Source organism: Canis lupus, chromosome 27 (assembly GCF_048164855.1).
Source record: "Canis lupus baileyi chromosome 27, mCanLup2.hap1, whole genome shotgun sequence".
Classification (NCBI taxonomy): Eukaryota; Metazoa; Chordata; class Mammalia; order Carnivora; family Canidae; genus Canis; species Canis lupus.
In genome coordinates this window covers 6,647,035-6,668,639 of record NC_132864.1, presented here as the reverse complement: position 1 = coordinate 6,668,639, position 21,605 = coordinate 6,647,035, and the positions used below count along the sequence as shown (strand labels likewise).

At 48.4% G+C, this 21,605-nt stretch overlaps 1 protein-coding gene across 3 annotated transcripts in view; it reads right to left on the bottom strand.

Moving 5' to 3' along the window:
• GOLGA3 (golgin A3) overlaps positions 1-20,929 on the bottom strand; it is a 43,409-nt gene extending 22,480 nt beyond the window's left edge. Inside the window, exons 1-8 of one of the 3 annotated variants that reach the window (XM_072801995.1) lie at positions 20,623-20,929; positions 14,989-15,275; positions 12,009-12,167; positions 8,846-8,958; positions 5,220-5,866; positions 4,718-4,829; positions 2,744-3,050; positions 128-330 (exon numbers count right to left, since the gene is read on the bottom strand). In XM_072801995.1, the coding sequence (XP_072658096.1) occupies positions 128-330; positions 2,744-3,050; positions 4,718-4,829; positions 5,220-5,866; positions 8,846-8,958; positions 12,009-12,167; positions 14,989-15,097 (1,650 nt within the window). In that variant the 5' untranslated portion in view covers positions 15,098-15,275; positions 20,623-20,929. Of the gene's footprint in view, positions 1-127; positions 331-2,743; positions 3,051-4,717; positions 4,830-5,219; positions 5,867-8,845; positions 8,959-11,888; positions 12,168-14,988; positions 15,276-15,846; positions 16,222-20,622 lie in introns of those variants that run through there. The other 2 variants (XM_072801994.1, XM_072801996.1) reach the window with 2 other exon arrangements.
• Between the last annotated feature and the right edge of the window lie 676 nt (positions 20,930-21,605).

The following is a 21,605-nucleotide window of genomic DNA, read 5'->3' as shown; positions in this document are numbered from 1 at the left end:
TGTCAGCTTGATGAGTGGTCAATAGGTTTTTTAAAACTGTATCCGTAAAATCTAAAAACATAGAGACTTTTAAATTTAGGAAACAGGCACCTGCTCTACAGGAGACACACCAACACCAGGGCCATACCTGGATGTGGGCCATCTCACCCTGCAGTCTGACCCGGGCCTCCTGGGCCAGGGCGAGCTGCTGCTGGTACCACTGCCTGACATGCTGCAGAGATGAGATCTCGGCTTGGGACGCCTTCAGCTTGCTGCTCAGGGTGGTTCGTTCCAGTTGCACCTGCTGTAGCTGGTTCTGTAGGGCTGTCATCTGTTGCCGCAAGTCATGCACTGAAAGCAATCAAGTAGAGCGGCTCAGAGCACCTGCTGCACCCAGGAGAGCCTGGGGCCCTGCAAGCACACGCCAAGCAGAGTCAGTCCCTCAGCAGAGAGCGAGAAACAAAGCCACCTCTCATTCACATAGCAAAGGCAGGCACTGAATCACGGCTCCTGGGGGAAATACAGGGGTCAACTCATCAATCCAAGCCTCATATCACGTGACTTTATGTATAAAGGCATCTTATTTAATCTATGCTATTGATTCATCATCACTGAACTCATAGCCAACAGCCCCATAACTCAGACCTGAACGAAGCTCACCCAACACACGTATTTCTTTCATAAGACACACTATAGAATTCTTGCACTCAGAGCACAAAACAGTGTTAGAAGCTCATTTTAAACAGCAAAACTACCTAAAAAGCATAAAGATGCAAGGGGGTGACACTAAACCCGTGGAGGGCACCTGCTCAGCGGGAAGGAGTATGCTGGGTGCATGCCCACCTTGTACAGAGTGCACCTGTGGGCAAGTGACTGAGTGTAGTACGGCTTTGGGGTTACAGACAAGTTTGAGTGAGCCAGAGAGTTCACGGTTAGGTATCCACAGATCCTGAGATCAACTGTATGCCCACAAAGCCACTGGGGGTCCTACGGCTTTAGTCCTCAGATGGCCTGAATGGTCTCATGCTGCTGATTCCAAGAAAACACTCTGTTGTGCAGATATGGTCAACTCTTAACACTGATGAGGGCAGAGGGGAGGAAAGGAGGAGGCGGGAAATCACAACAACCCAGATCACAGTACAAACTAAAATTGCCAAACATTCTAAAATTAAAATTATACTCAACATTTAAGAAAATGTTTATAAATAAATAAGTAGAAAGAAAGAAAGAAAGAAAGAAAGAAAGAAAGAAAGAAAGAAAGAAAGAAAAGAAAAGAAAAGAAAAGAAAAGAAGAAAAAGAAAACGCTTACCATTCTAAAGACCATTTCTAAAAATTAACAAACAAAGATGATAGTTTAAGAGGATCCCCAATCCCTTATCAGAAATTCTTGGGGCCACATGTGTTTCAGAGTTCAGAGTGGTGGCGTCCCCAGTCCAGACCGCAGCAGACATGCCCTCAGCTCCGAGTGCAGGCCTTCACACCGCACTGCAGCCACATGTGAGTGTCAGGCAGCTCTCCGGCCAAACAAGCTCTGGTCAGGTCAGGCCTTGCAACCCAGGCTTAAAAATTATTTTAGTGCTCAGAACGTTTTGTATTTTATAATTTTCTTAAGGATACTATGAAATGCTCAAAGACAAAAGTCCACAGTTGTGTTTCTTGGCAGAGTGCCTTCTTCTTTCTAGCTGGATAAAGTATCTGTGACAGTGATTTGTCACTTTTTCTTCTATGTCATCACATCTGAAACCTATCTCACAGCCTTGTGGTCCTACAGAGCAGTGACCTCTGCTGTCCTTACTGTTCTGCAAGGGGGACCTCATCTACCCGGCCTGCACTGGACGATCTGAGCCCTGGGCCAACCTTCAATCTCCCTGCCCCACGCTCCTGCCCATCTTCCTCCTGTCATCCAGCACACAGATGTTGTGAGCAGGCAGCAGTCCTCTGGGCACCTGGCAGAGTGTGCAGTATGTGCCCCAAGATGAGAAGACAGCGTGAAGGATGGGCTACAAGGATTGTCTATGCACAGCCTGCCACCAAATAGCCCTGACATTACTACTCCATAGGTGATGCCCACAGGGATCCAGCTACAGGAAAAAAATATATATCTTAAGATAAGAAAAAAAAAAAAAAAAAAAAAGGTTTACTAATTTACAACAAAAGTGTTGCTTTCAAGTATTTTAAATAGAAGGTGCCTGGGAAGCTCAATCAGTGAAATATCTGCCTTTGATTCAGGTCATGATCTCAGGGTCCTAGGGTCGAGCCCCACGTCAGGCTCCTGGCTCAGTCTGCTTCTTCCTCTGCCCCTCCCCCTGCTTGCATGCACACTTTCTTTCTCAGTCAAATTAATAAGTAAATCTAAATACATAAATAACTAAAAGTATTTTAAATAGAAACTGCAATTCTGAGGAATCAGCAGGCAACTTCAGTCCATGAACAACAACAGATTTGGAAGGCAGAGTAAGTGGAAACATTACCACCAATGATCAAGGGTCCAAAGTCCATTTCTAAGACCTAAGCCATTCCCCTCTGTTGCATGTGCAAAAACACACAGAATTCCACACACTCAACCAAAACCATTACTTAATTTAGAGAAGCGGACAGCTTGTATATAAAACTGGCAGGGAATACAACCTCTCCCAGCATATTAATATAACAGGTCAGGACCCAGAGCAGATGAGATGAACCCCAACCCCGAACTGGGCCACAGCTTGCTGGAAACCTTTGCAAGATTAATGAACAGAAATGCAATGGCTGGGGACAGCTCACCTGTGTTGTCCTTACTGAGGATGTTTCTCTGCATCTCTTCTACTTTGGCCATGAGTCTTTGGTACTGCTCTTCTGCCACCTGTAGATCGCTGTTGGATGACGCCAGACTGGCATTCTTGGCTTCTAGCATGTTCTGCAGGTCATTCATTGCTCGCTCCAGGTCCCAGCAAGACTGCTTCAAGGTGTCCACCTCTGAACTGAGCGAGTCCTGCTTCTGCTGGCTGTTGTGGCTGTGTTCCACCTGCGCCTGCAGCCTCGTATTCAGAGCGGCGAGCTGTGCCTGTAGCTCTGCCTTCTCTTTAAGTGCCTGGAAACATCCCCAATCAGAAATTGGCTTTCAGAAAATGAGTCACTTTCACCCTGTGCATTAAGAGGGCCACAGAATGAACAAGTGAGACATAAAGGGGAAAGCACCATGTTTCCTAAGCTTTCAGCTGCTGACAGTTCCCCCAAAAGAAGGCAGGTTGTCCAAACAGGCCAAAGGGGCAGGAGCAGTGACCACAGAGTCTGCCTACCTTCTGCACAGTAGCACCCGAGCTGTGCAAGCACCCACTCCGCCATAAAGTTGTTGGAAAAATATTTGTTCAAAAATCAAGTGCATCAGTGTGCACGTGTGCACACACACAAAGAACAAGTACCAGGAGTGCTGAGGAAACCCCACAACACGCCTACAGGGAAAGGTGACCTCCTCCTACACCAGAAGGCTTTGAGGGGCTCCAGCCAGGGCACTCACGGCACCACAGGGATGCAGTCTGTACGATAGAGCAGAGAGTAAGAGGGGAGCTGGGGCCTCAACAAGCCCTAGGCCGCATGGCAGCAGAGAACATCCAAGAGATGACAGGGGAAGGACACCTACCCCTTCTGCCATCAGCATCTCCCTCCTTGGCAAAAACGAGTCTATCGGGAGTGTGGACAGGAATTCCAAAACACAACGATGGGCAGACAGATGCACATCAACACACGTGAGAAGCAAATCAACATTGTGAAGACCAATGTCAAATTCAACAAACAGAAGAGCAAATACCCAAACAAATCGAGTTAACTGAGCATATGAAATGAGATTTTGTGATAAGTATAACTTGGGTTTTTACAGAGAGAACAGAATGGCTCACACCTGTCACAATTCACGCAACTCAAGAGTAAATCAGCTTCCCAGGAGGAAAAGGTAAAGGAAGATAAAAGCAGGCGGAGTTTCCCACATCTTTCATGGGGTTGAATGTGCAGATAAAGCAAAAACGTGTCTGATGAGGTGACATTCTAAAGAGGAATAGTGAGAAAATCATAGACTACCAAAATTCACCTTGAATTCTCAGTAACCACCTCCTCCGTGGACACATTTATGCACAGAGAAGGTCAGCCCGTGTCCCAGGACCACATCATGCAAAAACCACATCAGGCACGAGGGGCAGGCCTGGCCAAGCAAGCTACTGCCACCGTGAGCCGCACTGCTGCGCCCGGTATGTGAGCACCCGCGCTACCACACCATCCTGGGCCTGTACGTGTCCCCTGCTCTCTACACCAAATGGAGAGAGTTGGATTCAACTGAACAGATTTACCTTGATTATCAAGAAGAAAACTGAAAATTAAGGGATGGAAATGGTTTTCAGGGATATGTTAAACAGATACAGCAAAATTCACATCAGGAAAAGCATAAGCCACAGCAAAATGTGTTAAAGGAACAAAGACAACAATTCTCAATTTTACCACTCCAGAAAAGTGAAATTCACCAAAAGGGCTATTAGGCATCTATCAGCAGAGCTAGGACCACAGATACAGGGGGAAACTGAGCCATGCGTGGTCAGACGGGATATGAGTGCACATCTTAGTGAGGCTGACATGACACACAAAGGGAGAGGACACAGACACCATGGCTGCTGCTCCCAGACCTGTGCACAACTAACTGCACACAACCAAGAGGCGCCCACCCCCCTTTTACAGGCACGGCCCGCCGGCCAGCCCAAGAGCCTCTGGTACCTGACTGGCCTCTGCAGATAGTGCCTCCACCTGGCCTTCAAGCCTCATCTTGTCTTTAAGGGCCTGTAGCATGGCATCGTGGGTCTCGGCAGCAGAGCTCTCCAGGGATATGCTGGGGGATGAGGGACAGAGCATGAGGCACCTGACGTCTCGGGATGCACACCACCCCCCCTCCTCGCCTGTCCAGTGTCTCCAGGTCCCTCCCAGCACTGCTCCTCTACCCCACATGGTTTTAAATGAATAAAAGATTTAAATGGAGCCCTAATGCTCTGACAAATCCTTCCAATAAACACCCCCATGCCACTGGAACGCCAGTCCCAGGAAGCACTGGTGAGGTTTTAGAGGCAGGTCTACACAAACACTGGAAAACAGCATATCCCGACAATGGAAATGGGTACTGATCGTCCATTTCTTATGAAGTAGCACTTGTGTGTCAGTGTACAGTTAAAGACCAAGCCCATCATCAGGAGAGGACAGGGGGCAGCTAGCAGACAGCACCTACCTGCTGCACATGCTGTCTGTCCGGCTCCGCGCCTCCCCGTTGACCTCCTGCCCCCGGTCTTGGTGCTCAGCGGCGGCAGCCTGGAGGACATCCGTGATGGAGGGGAACTGGCCCAGGGCACCAGCGGCAATCTCTTGGCCATTGACCACATAGGAGGCTTCTTGAGTGCCCAAGGTATTCATCAGAAGCCCACACGTCCCGCGGGCAGAGACACTGCTGTGGGAGGAGCTGTCACTCTCATTCCCATCGGCCTCAGACATGTTGTCGACATTTTCCAGGTGGTCATCGGCCTCAGGACCCAGGCTCAGCTCAGACACCACTGACACCACGCTGCTTCGGTTCTGCTTCAGAGAGACCCTGGCAGAGTCCACAGCTGCAGCGTCTCCACCAGAACTCCCAGCACTGACGTCTTCAGTTTTATAATCAGCCAGAGACCGAATTTTGCTTGATTTGGAACTTTTTTTCCCCTTAGGGTGTGTCAGGAGCCCTAGGCTGCCCACCTTCGGGCCTCGAGGGACACTGGTGCGCAGGAAGGAATATTCCTTTGTCAGAGCCACAGCACTGGCCCGGGGCAGGGCTTCTGGGTTCAGCATGAGTTCGGGGTCAAGTGTGCTGGACAATCTCATTCTAGCTGCAGGCTGACTGGACTGAGAAAGCACAGAAATGACGCTGAAAGTGACACACAGCATTCAAACACTGCCACCCAGAATGGCAGAGAAGCTGCCCCATGCCACAGGTCCAAGCTCACGTCTTTCACCACTGTGCCTCGGCAGCGTCCTAATGCTTCTACTAGAGCACGTTCCTCCTCATGACCCTACTCTCACAAGGTTTTCCCAGCAATCCTCCTATATTCACTCTTCTCGTCACACTTGAAAACGTTCAAGTAGTTTTATTTCTTTAAGTTGGCTTCACACCCAGCATGGAGCCTGACATGGGGCTCATCAATTTCATGATCCTAAGATCACAATCTGAGCGGAAACCAGGAGTCAGACGCTTAGAGGCGCCCCCTCGTTGTCTTTTCAAAATGACTTTTGGAGAAACAGCCAATCCTATGCTTTTTCCATAAAGCCAGTGCAATCATAACAAGTAAGGGGACAAAGTGGGGAAAGGGAAACCTCTCAAAATGATACTAGATGCGATGGGAAGAATAGATACGTTAAAAATAGCTGGAAAAGGGTCAGGGTGCAGGGCAATGGACAGACTGGCTGGTGCAGAAACCAGCATAGACCATAAAGCCACAGTACTTAGACCCATTGAAAAGTGAAAAGGACAAGACAGGTGGAAGACACAGAATGCGGCCCAGAAATCCGTCAAAGTACAGGTGGGGGGGGGAACGCCTGGGTGGCTCAGCGGTTGGGCATCAGCCTTCGGCTTGGGGCATGATCCCAGGATCCGGGATCGAGTCCCACATTGGGCTCCTTGTGAGGAGCCTGTTTCTCCCTCTGCCTACATCTCTGCCTCTCTCTGTGTCTCTCATGAATAAATAAATAAAACCTTAAAAAAAATTATTAAAAAAAAAAAGTACAGGTGGGTTTGCAGACACTAGAGGAGCTATACAACTCAGTGCAAGTGCTGATAGAGAAAGCAACATGAGGCAGCCAACTAGCCATCCACAAAGGGGCTCGCTCCCACTTCTCACTGGCATTCAGCACATTTCAAATGGGGTAGATTTTAAATATTTAAAAAACACATTTTAAATTACTTTTTAGGGTAGCCCTGGTGGCTCAGCTGTTTAGCGCCGCCTTCGGCCCAGGGCCTGATCCTAGAGACCTGGGATCGAGTCCCACATCGGGCTCCCTGCATGGAGCCTGCTTCTCCCTCTGCCTGTGTCTCTGTCTCTCTCTCTCTCTCTCATGAATAAACGAATAAAATCTTAAAAAAATAAAATAAATAAAATAAAATAAAATACTTTTTATACTACCTTATACTATTCATACAAGAAGAAAACATTGGTGAACTTACTTAGATTCCTCAAATGGGAGATCCTTTTGAAATATCACGTAAACCTCAAAAGAAGTAACAGTAGAGATAGAAAATTTTGACTACAAATATTTAAAACTGATGTGCAGTGAAAAATATGCCAGAAAAGTAGTTAAAAGATATAATCAAACTGGGAAAAAATATTTGCAATAAATATTAAAAAGGAGTGATTTCCTATATATAGTAACATCTATGTAGCAAAAAGACAGTCATGAGAAAAATGAGCAGACTGACAAAGACACAGAAACATGCGGCGCCTGGGTGGCTCAATCACTGAACATCCAACTCGTGGTTTTGGCTCAGATCATGATCTCAGGGTTGTGAGATTGAGCCCCACGTCAGGCTCCACACTCAGCCCAGAGTCAGCTTGAGATTCTCTCCCTCTGCCCTTCCCCCACTAAAATAAATAAATAAATCTTTAAAAAAAATACACATAAACCACTAACCCATATAAGGTGTGAAGTGCTAGGAGACATTGTTGTTCTCACCTGTCACAGGACAAAAATCCAATTTTGGTTATTTTAATGCTCGCAAGAATGACAGCACCAGCAGTTTCATAAGTGCTAACTGGGATATCAACCAGTCCAGCTTATCCAGAATGCAACAAATACCAAACTAACAAACACATAAAACCTTTACCCAGTAATTTGACATTCAAGGACTTGTCCACAAAAGCACATCAAGGCACAAAACATTTATTGCAGCACTGTTTGCAATTTCAAAAATTTGGAAACATCCAGGGGCACCTGGGTGGCTCAGTGGGTTAAGCATCTGCCTTTGGCTCAGGCTGGTGCTAGGATTGAGCCCCACATCAGGCTCCCTGCTCAATGGGGAGTCTGCTTCTCCAATCTCTCTCTCTCTCAAAGAAATAAATAAAATCTTTTTTAAAAAAAGTTTAATTTTAATTTTTAATCCCTTTATTTTTTTGAAGATTTTATTTATTTATTCATGAGACACGCAGAGAAAGAGGCAGAGACACAGGCAGAGGGAGAAGTAGCCTCCTTGTGAGGAGCCTGATGCAAGACTTGATCCCAGGATAACGGGATCACAACCTGAGCCAAAGGCAGGCGCTCAACCACTGAGCCACCCAGGTGCCCCTTGAATCTCTTTAATTTGAAATTCTCAAGTCACAGAAAAGTTGAACAAAGTATGAAATGAACATTGAAACCCATTTGCCTAAAGTCACTTGGTATGATTAAAAAGATTGCTTTTATTAGCACGTCAACAAAAGTTTCAAACCTAAATAAAACTGATTCTAGCAGATTGGATGGATGTACTCATTAAATCCACATAACATGGTACATATTCTAACATTGTAGACCACCAGTCAGCACACACTACACCACTCATAAAATAAACAGCTAAAACCTAGAACTGACTGCTTACCTAGGTAGGGAGAAAAATTATACCCAAGAATTATACCCAAATACTTGCAATCTCTGCCTTTCAAATGGTAGATCCAGGAATCAAATGTAATAAACACAAGGGAAGGCAGCCCCTATGGGGCAGGAGCCACAATCCTGCTTCAGAAGAGCAGGAACTGCAGAGAAATGATCTTCCCAGAGAAGCAAAGAGAGAGAAACCAAAAATTACTGCTTTCCACACACGAAGTTCCCCATTAACTTGTGCAAGACAGGGAGACTCACTCTTTCCTGCTGGCGCTTCACTCTGTACTGTTTGAGCTGTTCTTCCAGCCGTTTCCGAGCCTGAAGTCGGACCAGCTCCTCCTTCTCCAGGGGCAGGGAAGCCTCTATTGAACCTGTGGTGAGGAAATGACCATTTAAAAACTTATAAAGTGCCAGGGCACAGAGGACAGATCAGAACAGCATTGGCTGTTTTGTATTCAGTTGCCAATTAAATTTGAGCTTCAAACAATGTCTCGCCTTTTCATTTGAAAGAGCTATTTCAAAAAAAAAAAAAAAAAAAAGAAAGAGCTATTTCCTGATAGAGACAACTGTGAGCCTACCAGCCTGCCAGGAGAAGATCCACTGGCAAAGTACAGGGTCTGTGCTCATGCTACCAGCATGCCCTCCCTACCGGCATTCAGCTGGTAAACTGGACACGAGTCACCTGTGACTTGTAGCAACCAAAGAGGTGAGAATCTACAGTCAGTGCCACCGCCGAGCGTTCAGAGGCTCCAGGACCCTCAGCTTCCACTTAGCTCCCAGTGTGCGCAAGACATTGCATAGGAGCATGTGGAAAGTAGTGTCCATGGAACTGTGCCCAGGGACCACAAGCATGTGGTCAGGAGACACCAAATCTGCTCTCTTCACACAGTTACATCTGTGGATACAATCTGACCCATAGTTCATCTAAATTTCAAAGCAAAATCAAAGGTAAGCAAACAAGAAGTACTCAGACGTTACTAAGGAAAAAACTGTTCACAGTGACCCATTCAGGACTCACCTCAAAGTGAAGGCCGAGCAGGAGCTGGTTACCTCAGTTTCCTGACAGAGGCGACTCCAGTCCAGGGACCATGCTCAAGGACAGGAGGGGAAATGACAACTTTTTGGCCAAAGCAGAATTTCAAATATCTTACAACCCCAATCTTCTATTTTTGAGTAATAAAAAGGCTGAACAGTGAGCAAAAGGTACGACAGCCACAGGATTCTCAAACACACAGCAGCCGTGCACCTGAGTTTGGCCGAGGGCACAGGCAGGGTCAGCTCTCTGCTGATGAGAGCAGGGAAATGTCATAGTGTAACCACTTTACAGACAGCACCATCTTTCAATGTGGATTCTGAGAAGATAAGCAGCTGTTGTTTTAAATAATCCCTGAAACCTGAGGGGCGCCTGGGTGGCTCCATTAAGCATCCAACTCTTGGTTTTGGCTCAGGTCACAATCTCAGGGTCGTGAGGTTAAGCCAGTAGAGAGCCTGCTAAGATTCTCATGCTCCCTCTGTTCCTCCCCCTCACTTGCAAGCACACACTCCTGCCAAAATAAATAAAAATCTTAAAAAAATAATAACTTTAACACCTGAGCAACTGCCAAGAACTTCACTAGGAAGTCACCAAGTCATTACCAATGTGTGTAGTGATCACTGAAAAGGCCTGGTTCTTTTCACAAGGCTAAGGGGTCCACATGGCAAACACCTAGGGGTACATGTCCCAAGTCAGCAGGCTCAGGGCTGGGTGAATGCTTACCAAGGGGGGTCAGCAGCAGGGCTTAGGACTCACAGATCCCTATAGTCAAGAATCCAGACTTTTACATGACAGCTCTGGACTTCAATGTTGATAGCTAAGGTTTATTATTTTTTTTAAAGTAAGCTCTACACCCAATGTGAGGCTCTAACTCACAACCCCGAGATCAAGAGTCACATGCTCCACCAATGAGCCAGCCAGGCGCCCCTAAATTTACAGAAATCTTAAAACACAATGCAGCCCTAGTAAAATAATGCCTGTAAAGAAAGGGGCAAGCAATCCAAAAGAAAAATGGAAAAAAAAAAAAAAAAAAAAAAAAGAAAAATGGGCCAAACAAACCAACAGACAATTCACAGAAAAGAATGCCTAAATGGCCAACAGGTAGAAGATGCCCAAATTATCAGAGAAGTGCAAGCTCCAAACTAAAGTACCAAAGCAGCATCATGGCACAGCCAGTAGGCTGGTGAAACTGGAAACAGCACCTATGGGCCAGAGAGAGCCTGTGCCTTCTCAGGGTCATTAGTGGCATGGAGAGAGGGCTATACATGTCATTGCTTCTGAGAAATAGCCCACAGAAATTCCAGCACCCACAATGTGGACACCTGTGCCAAGGCACTCTCTGCAGCATTAGTCATACATGGACGAAGAGATGCAGGAAGCCCCCACCGCCCCCCTTCCTGGCCACGATAGGGGCTCCTGACCAGCCTGGAAAGAATGAATCTGGAGCTTTATCAGACAGCATGGGGCAATCTCCACATGATAACACTAAACAGGAAATATAGAATGTGATAATATAATCCTTTTTTTAAAATACAATGACCGAAGCCTGGCCATCTGCAGAGGCCTGGAAAGGATCATGTGAGAATGTGGCTTACTTGGAGGGGAGGGGAATGAGAGTCATGTGTGGTACGATCCCATTACATAAGATCACATAGGTCTGTGTATGACAAATGTGCTAGAGACAGGCCTATAAGTTTCCAGGGCTCAAGGCTGCCAGTTTGTGACCCGTTCACCTCTGGGTCCCCACACTGATTAAAATAACTCAGAAAAGAAAGTCGTTAAGGTTTAACTCCCCACTGACTGCTTGCTCACCGTCCAGGATAAAAAAAAAGACATTTCGCACAGTCCTTTAAACCCAGACCTAGGGATGCCTGGGGGGCTCAGTCAGTGACAGGTCTGCCTTTGGCTTAGATCATGATCCTGGGATCGAGGCCCATGTCAGGCTCCCTGCAAAGCAGGCTCCCTCTCCCTCTGTGTGCTCTCACCTCACTCCAAATAAATAAAAATAAAATCTTTTAAAAAAATAATAAATAAATAAGCCCAGATCTTGAGTACCGTCCCAGGATCAACCATGAAGAAGTGTTATGTTCTCTCTAAAAGGGAGCCACTTACTAAATGCACAACCCACCACAGTGATAAAACAGTGAAGACAGAGGGACGGGCAGCAAGCCGGTCAGGGCACATGCCTCTGATGGTGGTGAGCAACAAGGAACATGGGAGGAGGGGCGAGGGGGAGTGGGGAAGAGCCCGGTGGGAACAGATGCTTACACAGTTGCGTTTCTTGCATAGGAAGACTGAGTCTGAGAGACTGCAAAGCTTCTTTTCTAACACTGCCCTCAGCACTAGTCCCCTGAGACTTCCTTAGGTTGTCATGGAAACCAGCCACACCTGGAGAGGCATCAGGACCCACTGGGCTTGTGGGGGTCCCAAGAGATGACGAAGGATCTGGGATTGGCAGCATCGGCCCATTCTGACAGGTGTTGACCTTGCTGGGAACATCCAGGTCTCCATCTCTGTCTGAAGCTCTGTGCACCTCGATACCAGCACCTGAAAAGACAGCATGCTAGGGGCATCATGGTTTTAACAACTACATCAAGTTCTTCAGACACGCAGCTAAAACAGGACAGAAGGGACTTGGGGTACGTGAGCATGTGCTATCTCCATGTCCTAAGAGATCCTTCACTCTGGGAGGAGAGCAGGCCTCACTCTCCTCAAGTCAGTGGGAATCACACAAGTGGCGTGGCTGCTTATCTGTGGAATCATGGTCGTGGGATTTAAGTAGAAATGTTTTCTTCTCATTTAAAGGAGAGCAATGCGAAATCCTATGAAAGTCTGTTTTCAAAAAATAGCAAAAGAAATAATTGCTACAAACACAGCTAACAGCGTTCCTAACAGGAGCTGGAAACTGCTAACCAGAGCCATAGCCTCACACTGACATGGGGCAGTTCCAAAGTTGTTTCAAAGCATAAGTTTATTCTCCAAAATAAGAAATCTAAGGCAAAAAGGTACATTAGCTGATCCAAACAATTACACCAAAGCTGAGCACAGAGTCTGTGCTTCTGTCTGATGAACACTTGCTAGATAAAAACCCAAGTTTAACCAGTGATGACTATATACCCACATATCCAGCTCAGTTTCACCCACTAACATCATTATACACAGATTTGTCATACGCTAACAAAACCTACTTCAAAAGCAAACAAAAAACAAAACCTATTACCTTGTCAAAAGAAAAAAAAGACTTCTTATAATTAAATGATTTTTACCTTCCCTGCCCCCTCACCCCAGTGGGGGAGCCAGTTGGCAGTCAAGAACCAAGATGGTGCCAGAGGGAGGAAGGGAAGGCCCAGGAATCTCTGGGTGTGGTTCCAGAAGTTCCCAAGTACAGAAAGGCCTTAGCCTCCCACAGGGATCCCATCACTGGGATCCCTTGCCGTACCCAAGAGGCATCCAGGAAATTGCCTTTTGCCAAGCAAATTTAAATGGGTTTCTGACACTCAAAATGTGAGTTCCAACCAATACAGCAACTCACTGTCACGCTTCCCTGGGAGGAAAAAGAGAATACAAACGGGGCACCACAGACTCAAAGCTGGACTCGGCCCTGACCCAACCATCTGCTCCTCTGCAAACATCCCTTCGGCTCCATGTTGGGTGAGGAGGAAAGGGAGTCTGCATTTCAGATACAAGGTAACTGGGTCAATACCACTTTCTGATGGACTTAGAGATCTGAGAGAGTTTCTACATCTTCCCATTAACATAACAAAATAATTTTTTGTACATTATTTTGCCCATTTAAAAAATGTGAAAGAGGGATCCCTGGGTGGCTCAGCGGTTTAGCACCTGCCTTTGGCCCAGGGCGCGATCCTGGAGTCCCGGGATCGATCCCACGTCAGGCTCCTGGCATGGAGCCTGCTTCTCCTTCTGCCTGTATCTCTGCCTCTCTCTCTCTCTCTCTCTCTCTATCATAAATAAATAAATAAATCTTTAAAAAATAAAAAAATAGGGATCCCTGGGTGGCGCAGCGGTTTAGCGCTGCCTTTGGCCCAGGGCGCGATCCTGGAGACCCGGGATCGAATCCCACATCGGGCTCCCGGTGCATGGAGCCTGCTTCTCCCTCTGCCTATGTCTCTGCCTCTCTCTCTCTCTCTCTCTCTCTCAATGTGTGACTATCATAAATAAATAATAAATAAATAAATAAATAAATAAATAAATAAATAAATAAAGTGAAAGAAGGCCCCCAAAACATTAAGACTATTGTTCCTGGGACACCTGGGTGGCTCAGCGGTTGAGCGTCTGCCTTTGGCCCAGGGACGCCTGGATGGCCCAGTGGTTGAGCGTGATCCTAGAGACCTGGGATCGAGTCCCACATCGGGTTCCCTGCATGGAGCCTGCTTCTCCCTCTGCCTATGTCTCTGCCTCTCTCTCTCCGTGTCTCTCATGAATAAATAAATAAAATCTTTAAAAAAAAAAAAAAAAGACTATTGTTCCCAAACACAAGCCAAATTGTGGATAAACAAGTAACAAAGATGACAATGATAAAATATGGCTCCTACCACTTCCCAGAGCATCTGAGTACTTGTGTTTTATGCACCATTTCTTTCAGTCTCACAACTACCCTAAGGCGTGTGCATCATTAATCTTCCATTACACAAGAAGTAAAATGGGATCAAACAAGAACTCTGCTTCATCGTCTTAGTGACATTTAAGAGCTGAATCCTGCTGCCGAATCCTTGGTTTTGGGCACTTGCTTTTACCAACCTGCCTGGCACTGAAGGAGCAGTAATCAACCAAACCATTTTAGGTGCCTGAATATCACTTGCAAGAACAGAATGCAATTTCTGCTACAAACCAGTACGTATATACTCTATGACTTTCAAACACACTATGACTTTCTGACCATCCCAAAATAGCAAGGGGTATAAGAACCGAGTGAATTCACCCCATAGTTCTAATGCACGAATAAGCCATCAGCTAACATGGAAATGTGGTCCAATAATCCCTAGATCACTAGTGGATCGTTTCTGGATAGTTAGTGAAGTTAGTGAAACTTGGGCAACCAACCAACAAAAAAGGTAGGATGTTAGGCAGGGAAGAACGCAGTCAGTGAAGACTCACAGAAGCCTTAAAGGAGAGAAACATCGATGCTGCATCGTCCTGGAGCAGCACATGGGACAGCTCCTATTCTGTTTAACATGCACAGTACTTGATTTAAAGTTGATGTTTAAATCATCTGATTAGTAAAAACACATTCTAAACATAAAGTTCACTATGGTCTTAAACACCACAGTCTTGTTCCAAAGTGCAAGATGATCCACATCCTCCTATTTAAAGACAAAATATCAGCAGTGCAGAGTAACCAGTGACTTACACTGAGCTTTGTCCCATTGGTTAGGTGGCACCAGTGAGTTTGGGGGCTTGGGGAGGGCCTCCGGGTGAGCTGGGGTGCCACTGCTGGATCCAGCTGGCATTCTGTCCATGGTCAGAACGGCACAGGCTGAGCTGAGACTTGAGGGTCACAAGTAAGATGCTGGCAGGTTTGGTTTCGGCCATCAGCAGCAACCAAGAGCTTCTGGGAAGGGCCGTACTAGGCTTTCCATTCGGGGGAAATCTAGTCTCATAAGTGGCTTGAAATCAAACCAAGTAATATCATGGTACCTGATGGGGGGGGGAAACAAAGTATTATGAAGTTTCATTTGTCAGATCTGAGTAATTCCAAGACTAACATCTGGCTCCCAATTCACTGCTACATAATAAACATATATGTATTCATTCAACAGATAACCCTTGAGTACCTACAATATCCCAGGTTTTTTTTTTTTTTTTTAATATCCCAGGTTTTGAGGATAAAATGCTGAACTAGCCACACCAGGACCCATTCCCGAAGGTGCTTAATGTCTATACTGGTGCTGGCTCAGGGCCACCCCGCAAGGCCAGAGCACAGGGAGCCTCCTAGCAGAGGCAGGGTTCAGGAAGCTGTGGAACTGAGTTTCTTGTTAAGATTGAAGCAATTTGAGTGAAATAACCACATGTGGCCAGTGACTTCTATACTGGACACTCAGGCCTAAGCACTCACAGGGCCACAAGAGCCAGCTCCCCTCCCAGGAGGCCTGACCTGATGGTGGAAGATGCAAGTACATGGAACATGGAAACTCTACACCATATAGGAAGAAGCATTGGGCGGCGGAGGTGGGGGCGGGGGGGTTGTTACACATGGAAATGTAGCCACCTGGGAATCAGGGTCCAGAGAAGGCATCTCACAGCAGGTGACCAGTCTCGTCTTTTTGCTTTTAGCCCATCCTGCTAGGCTAAGTTGTTGTTGTTGTTGTTGTTGTTGTTGTTTTAAGATTTTTTTTTCAAAGATTTTATTTATTTATTCATGAGAGACACACAGAGAGAGAGAGAGGCAGAGACACAGGCAGAGGGAGAAGCAGGTTCCCCACAGGGAGCCTGATGCGGGACTCATCCCCAGACCTGGGATCACTCCTTGAGCCAAAGGCAGACAGACACTCAACCTAGGCGTCCCATTGCTAGGCTAGGAAGCAGAACTTTGCCCAAAATCTGGCAATTGGTTGCCATTTTGGAAGTGCAACAAGCATGTTCATAATCTGTTCCTCATCACCAGGTAAAGTGTGAGCCACCATTCCTTCTGTAGAGATGACAGCATCTACATCCCTTAAAGTAAGTTTCACGTTATCCTATATACTGTTCTGTGTTTCATGAGTCAGGACAAAAATTTACATAACTTCTTTCTCCAGCTTACAAATCCTATATAGACATCGCAGGTAAGAGCCTAAGCAGTGGCCCACAAGAGAAGAGGCTGATGATGATGCTGACTCCACAACAGGAGGATGTGGGTGTGCCTCTTTATCTACAAGTCTCTCTTGCCATACCCCATGAACAGGCACCCACTGGTGACTGACATAACCTGGTCTACCCATGCATCAAGTGACTAGTGATGGCAGTCTGCCCTGTGTAAACCCAGGAGTGTCTAGCTTGCAGCTCTAATAATCCACACGTTCCACTCTGCTGCCTAGTACCTTACAGGCCAAAGATGCAATGGTTCAGTAGTGGTGCTAATACAACTATGAAAAGGTTGCATGTACCATCAGAGGTAAAACCAGCCCTATGGGTTATACTAGAAAGAACCATGGATAGCATGTGTGACAATAGTGGTAATTACAATCCCACCAGCTAACTGAAAAGCACTGGGTGCCAGCGTGGCTTATGCTGTCTCACTTATGTAAATATTTGAAGACTGAAACAATACCTGGATCACAGAAATGAAGGGAGTTACCGAGGCTGGCTAGAACATGATCCTGTCTGCAATGAGGTTGGGGAGGGGTAGGGAGAGACAAACAGGCTCTTGGGAGGTTCCCTATCTGTCCCCAAACATCCCATGGAGCCCTCCAAAAATCACCATTTCACAGGGTCCCAGCTCCACAGAAAACCCCTTGGCTACTATAGATGGCTGATCCTATAGAGAAGATGCCCACAAAGCAAGACAAGGCACATCAGCAAAAGGACAGCCAGGCTGTCCCCTTCTTGGCAAGCTTGCCACTTCAAGAACATGTGGCAACAAATAGAGTGGAACACGGAATCAACTGTCACTGCACAGGGCACACTGTATGTGCTGGTCATCCTGATATGTTCCTTAACAAGAGAAAATGTGGGCAGCCCAAGTGGCTCAGCGGTTTAGCACCACCTTCGGCCCAGGGAGTGATCCTGGAGACCCAGGATGGAGTCCCGCATCGGGCTCCCTGCATGGAGCCTGCTTCTCCCTCTGCCTGTGTCTCTGCCCCTCTCTCTCTCTCTCTCTCTCTCTGCATGTCTCTCATGAATAAGTAAATAAATAAGTCTTAAAAAAGAAAAAAAAAGAGAGAAAATGTGCACATTTTGCTTTCAAATGTCTTGTGGAGGCAAGGGTGAAGATGTGTAGATCACCTTTCCCCGTGATGCCTGAAAAGGTAACAAAATGGCAAATGAGCATTTTTCAGGCAGAGGTTGGTCCCTCTGCCATGGATGCCTCTTCCCCCTTGACCACCAGGCAAATTCCCAAGGATTCGTCCATGTCCACCATTCAGCACTGCTCTCAAGTCTCTCCTGGCCCTCTGGTAGAGTACCTACCTAGCTCACTTGCTTCTGCCATCGAGCTAACCCCTCTGTGCACACCATACTGCGAATGTGTGTGCGCCCATCTCCTCCAACATGCTGTAAGAAGCCAGAAGCAGAAACCACCGCTCCAAGTCTGCCCTGCTCCTCAAACATCCCCTACTCTGAGCGATGTTCAACTCAGACTACTAACTTCAAGCTTTGGCTCTGCCAAGTTCCACCCCTTAGTAATCAAGCTAATGGTTCAACAACAAAACAGTGTTTGCCTCCTGAACATCAAAACTGCCTTTTCAAATACAGGAAAACTAACTATTCCTACCAAAAAAAACTTGGAAGCTATGGTTCCACTGAGAGACAAAGAAAGCCCCTGGGAGTTATAAACCTGCAGAGCAGTAACAGCCACATCCCAAACGAGCAGTGTCACCTGGGTAAGAAGGAAGAGCAGGGCAGCCAGACAGACTTCACTCCCATCCTAGAGACAGGACACACCAACCAGATGCGGGAAGGCAGAGGGACCAACTTCTGCTCAGGAGAACTGGCCACCAAGGCAAGCAGTGACCACAACACTGCACCCTGACGCTGTCCAGGAAAGAGAAACTGTGGCTGACACGCTCCACCTCCACCAAACAGGCCACCTGAGCCCGACGCTGTCACATACTCCACTCATTTAGTTCCCTTTATTTGAATTTCTTGATACTCAAGAAACCTGACTCCCAAGAGGTCCTACTGGCTTCAGAGTTGGATGCAGCAGCCCTCCACAACATGAGACCCTGGCACTCAGAGATGAGTCCTGTTCATGGGCAGCTCCTCCTGAAGCCGGACACAACAGACAGAACTCCCTGGCTACCCAGAGCAGCCTCTGCTGAGGTGGCATTTCCCTGAAGGCAAGAAGCTGCCATTCTCTATGCTCAGTCTCAGGTAAATTTTACTTAGCATCATGTCTCAGTTGTCAGGGTCTCATTCCCTCACTGCTGACAAAACAGGGCAAGAAGGGTCAGACAGCGGGGAGAGCAGCACAAGGAAGCTGTTATTAGTAATGTGCATTCCAGTTCGAGATTTAAAAACAAATTAAAGTATCAGTATGATCACAGTACTATTTTGGACCACCTGCATTCTGCTGTGCTCCTGGAGGGAAAAGACAGAATGACGCCACCACGTATAAAGTGTTCCAAACTCAGAATCCATGCCATCTGACATGGAGGGACCTCACAGCCAGAACACGGTCTTGGGCATGTGTGTGTGACTTCTGGCTTCCCCCTAGAGCAGATCGTATGAGTTCCAGATACGTATCATGGCTCCAGGCACTGCGCCTTGCATAAGTTTCCACTGGCAATGACAAATAGCATGGCCAGAGAGAAAACAGGATTTCCTTAAGAAAATAACATCTAATTGAGGCCATACCAGTGACCACAGGTAAACAGCGACAGTGTGCAAAGGCTCTGTACAGCAGTGTTCTGTAAAGGGTGGGCTCCAGGGCCAGTCCTGACTCCTGCACCCTCAGCTATGAGGTCTGGGCAGATTTCTTAACCCCTTGTAGCTGACTTCCTCATCACCAAGATGAGAAAGAATAAAAATCATGCCAAGATTAAGTGGATTAGCACAGCACAGGTCTGTCCCATGTCCTCAATAGATGGTCACTGTTATTATGAGTGTTGTTTTCCCTTCGACCGCTGCTTGTCAACTTTGACAACTGAAGCCACCTCAAGACATTCTCACTTAGGAAAGGGTGCTGCTCAAGGCAACTGGCCAAAACGAAATGAAATAACAACAAACCAAAAAGGCTACTTTTGAATTTCAGTAATGTTGGATGAGTTTTATTTTCTTTTCTTGGCATTCAAGGTATGTTCACTGAAAGCTCTCGCTCCAGTAAAAGGCTGGCAATGTTAAGGGAACTTAAAAAAATTTTTTAGGGATCCCTGGGTGGCGCAGCGGTTTGGCGCCTGCCTTTGGCCCGGGGCGCGATCCTGGAGACCCGGGATCGAATCCCACGTCGGGCTCCCGGTGCATGGAGCCTGCTTCTCCCTCTGCCTGTGTCTCTGCCTCTCTCTCTCTCTGTGACTATCATGAATAAATAAATAAAATCTTTAAAAAAAAAAAAAAAAAAAAAAAAATTTTTTAAATGCATGAGTCACCTGTAAATGGCAGACTACGTCACAGCGGTTTTCAATCACTCGGACACTAAAACTCAAGCCTCTTACAATGAACTAGGAAGCTGCCTACCATCTGGCTCCTCCCTACGCTGCATCTTAGTCGACACCCCACCATTATCCTGCCTTTGTATAATGCTCCTGACAAACTTCTCTCCGAAGTCCAGCCAAGTTCCTCGCCCTCGAGGTCACCGCACTGCCGCTCAACCGGCCTGAGACACTCTTGCCCCAGGGTAGCCCTGCCGGCAGGAGGGCTCAGGGGGGCAGGCCCCGCACCAGGAGGCCCTGACCCCGCCCCGCGGCCCGCTGCACGAGGCCAGGCCGTGCACCCGCTCTGCCCGGGGCCATGCGCACCCCCAGCCACGGGGCCTCCCGACGCCGGGTCACGGTCGTCACCGCGACAGGACTTCTGCGACAGGACACAGCCTCCCGCCGCGCATCCCGCCGGGTTCCGCGCACACAGCGCTCCGGAACGGCTCGCCCGGCGGCTCTTCGGGCTGCCAGCCCCGCCAACAACGCCGCAGGCCGGTTCCAGGCCCCGCGTCAACCAACAGCGAGCGGCCGGAGCGACACGGGGCGGAGCCGCTCCGGGGGGAGCCTGGGCTGGCCCTCCGCGCCCGCCGGGACCAGGCGCCCGGCCTCAGCCTCCACTGCGCCGCGGCTCTCCGCCCCCCGGCCCCGCCCCCGGCGGCCCCGTGCCCTCCCAGGCCGGAGCACCCGCCTGGGCACCTGCCCGCGACCCTCACCCGGGTGCCGCGGAAGCTTCGGCGGCCGCGCTGCTCCAGCGGAGACGTGGCCGCGCGAGGGGCGGGGCGCGGGGAGGTGACGAGCTAGAACCGTCGGGAAACAACCCGTGCGCGCTGCCTCCGTTCCGGAAGACAGACGTCCTCTCCCGCCTGCAGACAGCGCCCTCAGGCCGGGCAGCCCCGACCGAGGCGTGGAATCCGAGAGCCCACCCACAACTGACGCGACACAGATTTCCGAAAGTATGCGGGTATCTGCCGGGTGGAAGCGCAACTTCTGGACTCGCAGGATCTACTCTGGCAGGAAGCTAGAGGAGCAAACTTCCGGCGGAAGTGGCGTGGCCAGGGCGCGGAGCTCCGCCCCGTCCCGCCCACCTGTCAGGCTGTGGGCGTGGTCGCGTCGGCCCCGTTGGGGGCGTGGCCAGGTGGTGCCTGCGGAAGGCGGGGGCCGGGGGCCGGGGGGCCGGGGGGCCGGGGGCCCGGGGCCGGGGGCGTGCGGCTGGGGTCACGCGGCTGGTCTCTGCGGACCCCCAGCCCCGCGCCCCGCACCCCACCTCCGGGCCTCTTCTCATTCATGTTTCAGGTGCCAAAGCAAGAGTGACTCCCCCTGTGGGGCCACAGCAATGTCCTACCTTTTCAAGCAACAAAACGTCGTTGGCCTGGGGCCTGAGGGGCAGTGAAGGCCTGTTCTTTGTTGTCTTTATGGATATCAACTTTTTCAGCGCCATTTAATGAAAAACTGACCTCTCTCCACTCACTTGCTTTTGCACACTTGTCCACAGTTGGATGCCCCTGGGGGTGCTTCTGGGTCCTCTGTGGCCTGTCACTTGGTCTACACCGTGCTGTCTATACCGCTGCCCACACCCCTCTGTCTACACTGCTCTGTATACACCGCTCTGCCTACACTACAGCCTCCCACATGGCAGTGGTGCAGCAAGCCCTGTCACTGGGTACGCTGTTTCTCTCACTTTGCTCGTTTTCAGGAT